At 51.2% G+C, this 5,000-nt stretch overlaps 1 protein-coding gene across 1 annotated transcript in view; it reads left to right on the top strand.

Moving 5' to 3' along the window:
• The window catches only part of plxna2 (plexin A2), a gene marked incomplete at its 3' end in the record, with an annotated part of 183,766 nt that overhangs the window by 69,880 nt on the left and 108,886 nt on the right, over nucleotides 1-5,000 (top strand). The window contains 1 exon segment of the mRNA XM_079741140.1: nucleotides 3,216-3,350. Within this exon segment, the coding sequence (XP_079597266.1) occupies nucleotides 3,216-3,350 (135 nt within the window).

Consider the following 5,000-nt stretch of genomic DNA (forward strand, 5'->3'; position numbering starts at 1 on the left):
TTTGTGCGCCTGTGTCTGCGTGTGTGTGTGTTTCTGTTTGAGAGAGTTTGTATGATTGTGTGTGTGTGTGTGTGTGCGTGTGTGTTTGTGTGCGTGTGTGTATTTGATGAATACATAAAAGAGGGTTTCAAGTGTGCAATGTTATCCACCATGATGGAAGGAGCCGCCGTCTCTCCCCAGACCTGAGAGAGGGTTCCTGGGTCAGCGTGGTGGCAGAGGGCCTGCGTTGGGGCAAGAGTGTTGGCAGCAGGACCACCTGCGGGGCGCACACTGTGCTGCCACACTAGGAGCCCTGGTGGGAGAGGGAGAGCCTGGACAAGGCCACCCAGATGTTGCATAACACGGAGCGTGAAGGTGTGGGGGATGAGAAGGAGGAACGGCTAAATGGACTTTATTGTGTGTGTGTGAATTATTTCGGGTTTCTCTCGGTTTCTGTGTTTGCTTGCCTGAGGTTTCAGCAGGTTTCAGTCTCCTTCGCCCACCAGAGACCACCTCACATTCTGACAGGGTCCTGGGAGCGGTTCTGTTTGCCCACCTCAAAGATGCACACATACACACACCAACACACACACAGACACACACACACACACACACACACACACACACACACACGCACACACACAAAGCCTACTGCCTCCGCACACTAGAGCTGTATGTGTGTCTGTTTCTGTATGTGTGTGTATGGGTGGGCCAAGCAGTGCAGATTTTACAATTTGTGTTGTTGCTTAATGTGAAGAACAGCTGGAACTGTGTGTCCATTTGTGTGTGTGTGTGGGTGTGGGTGTGGGTGTGTGTGTGTGTGTGTGTATTTTCTTAAATACAATGTGGAGGTGGTAGGGTTCCAAGTGCTCCCCCCCAATGCTGCTTATATTAGAGAGAGAGAGAGAGAGAGAGAGAGTGAGAGAGAGAGAGAGAGAGAGAGAGAGAGAGAGAGAGAGAGAGAGAAAGAGAGAGAGAATGTGTGTGTGGGAGACTACACAAGAGGAATAGACAGCCTATAATTTTTCATCCCTGATGAAATGTGTTTACTTGACAGCACTTTCAACTGTGTGTGTGTGTCTGTGTGTGTGTGTGTGTGTGTGTGTGTGTGTGTGTGTGTGAGTTTGTCCGCTTATGTGTGTGTGTGTGTGTGTGTGTGTGTGTGTGTGTGGGGGTGTGCGCGTGTGTGTGAGTCTCGCTGGGTATGGGTAAATATCTGTGTGTGTGTGTGTGTGTGTGTGTGAGATAGTGATCTCATTCTGATGAACTGCAGGCGTGCAATGGGGGAAGGCCAAGTTATCTAGTGATCCCAAATGGCCTCCCTGCTAGGACACTTTTTCACACACACACACACACACACACACACACACACACACACACACACACAACACACACACACACACAACCAGTGTCCAGGGACCTCTAAATCCCTATTTGTCAAGGATACAGACAAAGACATTAAAAAACACACAGACGCGCAAACACACACAACTCCGAGACAAAGGCACAAAAAACGTTCATAAATCTCCCGCAACCCAAACACACACACACACACACACACACACACACACACACACACATACACACACATGCGCACACACACACTCATTTGAGAGTGAACAGAGCGGCTGTGGCTGGCCGCTGGCGTGCTTTATAGATGTGTGTGTGCCAGAGCCTTCCTCACTGCAGCGTCAGTAGGCAGATGACCTCCTCCTCCACCCTCCTACATATGTTTTCCACATATGGCGTCCAGTCCATGTTTGCATTAGCCTGCCGAGGCTGGCCTCAGGTCACAGCCTCGGGCTTTGATGCCCCAGGATTCGCTCCTTCTTCTTCTTTATCCATCTTGTCCTCTCTTCTTTGTTTGAACATGCAACTGTTGGATACCTGCACGCTGACCCCCATGGAGCCCAATCCGAGCAGGACTCTGAGCACATACACACACACACACACACACACACAAACACACACACACACACACAACCAACACACATTTCCATTCCTGCACTGTCTGTCTCCACCAGCAGTAGATCACATTTTGACAGACATATGACCTTGACTTTCCCCCTCTCTCTCTCTCTCTCTCTCTCTCTCTCTCTCTCTCTCTCTCTCTCTCTCTCTGTCTCTCTCTCAGTGTCTCTCTCCCTATCTCCACGGTAGTGTATAGTGTGTCTGTGTGCTCTATGCTGCTGTCAGGACCTGAAAGGCAGGATGAATGGAGGGGTGGAGGCCAGGGAGTTGAGGGAGACGGAATGGACAGATGATAGAGTCTTCGTCTTTTTATGTGTGTGGGAGGGAGAACCCCCCCCCCCCCCCCTCCGGTTGACATATGACATCACATAGAGCCATTTCTAACGGTAACATCAGGAGACCCCCAAACCCCCTACCCCTGTCCCGCCCCGGCCCTCCTGGTGAGATTTACTGCCCCGCTGATGTGTTTTGGCCCCATAGATTCACACGCACGCGGCCCTATACATAAAGAGGGTTTATCGTTGGGCTCCACCTCCTGGCCCCCGTGTCTTATGGGCCCCAAGATGAACGGCTTTACCCTGTTGTCTCAGCTAGGTGGTCTTGGCGTGGCGCTGAAAGCCCCACCTCAGGGCTTACATCAGCCCCTTGCAGAAAAAGGAAAAGGAAAATAATTTGAGGGCTTTCACAGCCGGCCGGCCGGTAGGAATAGCAGTAATGATACTAAATAATTCTTAGCGGTTGTTTTAACCTTCGCATTATTCCAGATGGATGGGATACGCCTCATAGCACAGCTCAACAGTCCACTAAATTAATGGCGCTTGTTTTCATTCCGGGTTTCATTTCTTTCCCCTTGTTGTATCAGTGTTTTGGTAAAAGGGGATGCTGTGTATATAACATGTATATATTACGTTGTAGAAATATTTGCACATCATACTCTCACATGGTGTAAGCATTGAGTACTAATTCTTAGGCTGGGCTAAATAGCATCGTTCTCTATGTGCTCAACATGTGCTTATCTCCTCACTACGCACATTCCTCCTGTTAGAGCACAACCTGTATTCCTGTAATCTATCCACGCATCGCTTTTCAAGCATTGTTTTTCACTTGATTGATTTGCGGATATTCAACACAGGGATCTGCTTTGCTAAGCTAAACGACGACTGGTGTGTCTGTGCTGCAGTGCTGCAGACGATCCAAACCGTAGTCAAACACATTCAAATACACACCTGGGCTGACCTTTCGTGTGTATGTGTCTGTGTCCTCAGATCCGGGTGGACGGGCCCCCCCACGGTGGAGTCCAGTACGAGACCATATCCGTCATCAAAGATGGCAGCCCCGTCCTGCGAGACATGGCCTTCTCCCTGGACCGCAACTACCTCTACGTCATGTCTGAGAGACAGGTAGGTGGCCCTCCGCACACACACACACACACACACACACACACACACAAAATAATACGCTTTTCATCCGACAGAAGCAATACAAAGCTGCAGCAGTTGAGTAGAACAAGTCAGTTATCACATTTTTATGACACAAACACACAGACACACAAACACACACAGATACACACACACACGCTAACACACAGAGAAGATCGCCTTTGACCATGAAAGCTTCTGGTCAAACGGTGATAATAAGGCTCCAACAAAGTCTGGGTCCTTTTGCTGGATATCCCATGTTTTAAAGTGTGTGTGCGCGCCTAACGATCGGTGAGAGTGTGTGTGTGTGTGTCTGTGTGATCTCCGCTGGGGTCTGTAATGGCCCACCTCTCAGCACCCTCTGCTGTCTATAAATACCCGGGTGACTCAACAGGGGACGCGTTGACACCATCTGATAATGAAGGAGAACAATGAGGGCAGGGAGAGAGAGGGACAGGAAAACGAGCAGAAGAAGAGAGAGGCTGGATGTGTGCTGGGAGGGCGGGATGGGTTGGATGGGGGGGGGTGAATCGGACGGGGGTGTGGGGTTGTGAGGGGGGTTCATCTGTGTGACAGGGAGACAGAGGGAGATGAAGAACACTCGCTGGCTTGCCGGCTGGCTGGCTGGCTGAGGAGGAAGGGGAGCAGGGGGGGAGCGGGGGGGGGGGATATGGACATCTGGAAGAGTGTAATAAGAATAAGAGAGGGAGAGAGAATGGGAGAAGGAGGGAGACAGGAGGAGTGCAAGGTCACCCCGCGCTCTTTTAATGAAGTGACACAGCAGCACCCGGACGGAGCGGTGAGCCATCAATGGAAATGACACGTTATGGAGACGCTCAACGGAGGGGGGGGGGGGGGGGGGGGGGGTAACTGGAGAGGAGGAGGAGGTGGAGGAGGAGAACGGGGTAGGGGTCAGGACCGCCGAGGAGAAGAGAGGAGAGGAGAGGAGAGGAGAGGAGAGGAGGAAGCTGGTGGAAAGAGATGATGAGAGAAGAGACAATGAGCAAGGATGGGAAAAAATATGCCATGAACGGCGGGGGGCTGAGGGGAGGGAGGGGGGGGGGGGGGGTCGCCAGCGCCCCAGAGGCAGACGGCGTGCTACTGCTGTCAGCAGGAGGTGATAGATTGCCGTCCCCTGTGCTCTCTCTCTCTCTCTCTCCTCTCTCTCTCCCTCTCTCGCTCCTTATCTGGGCCTTTAACACAGTCGACAACTGTCTGGCGAGGGGAGAGCAGGTTAGTCACCGGTAGGCGGGTGAGGGAGGGGGGCGCACTGTAGCTAACAGTAACAGTAGAGGAGGGCCTCCCAGCGCCCCTGGTTACCAGCTGTGTGCTGTGCTGCGTGGGTGTGGCTTTGTATTCAAGTTTATTCTGTCCATTATTGCTGGTCCACTTGGGAATACATGATTTAGTTGACACAGATGGGATGGAAGGAACGCTTTATTTGCAATCAAATATTTGCGCAGCCTCTTTTTTTACATTACACATATTCCTTTTACACACACACACACACACACACACTTGAACGCACTGAAGAACAAAAACAACATCAAAAAGAGGATGAGGTTTTCTGCCAAATAATTGAAGGTGGGTTTGGCTTTGGAGAAATGGAGGGGCTTGCGTGAAGTGTGCGAG

The sequence above is a fragment of the Pollachius pollachius genome, assembly GCF_949987615.1.
Source record: "Pollachius pollachius genome assembly, chromosome: 8".
Taxonomy (NCBI): Eukaryota; Metazoa; Chordata; class Actinopteri; order Gadiformes; family Gadidae; genus Pollachius; species Pollachius pollachius.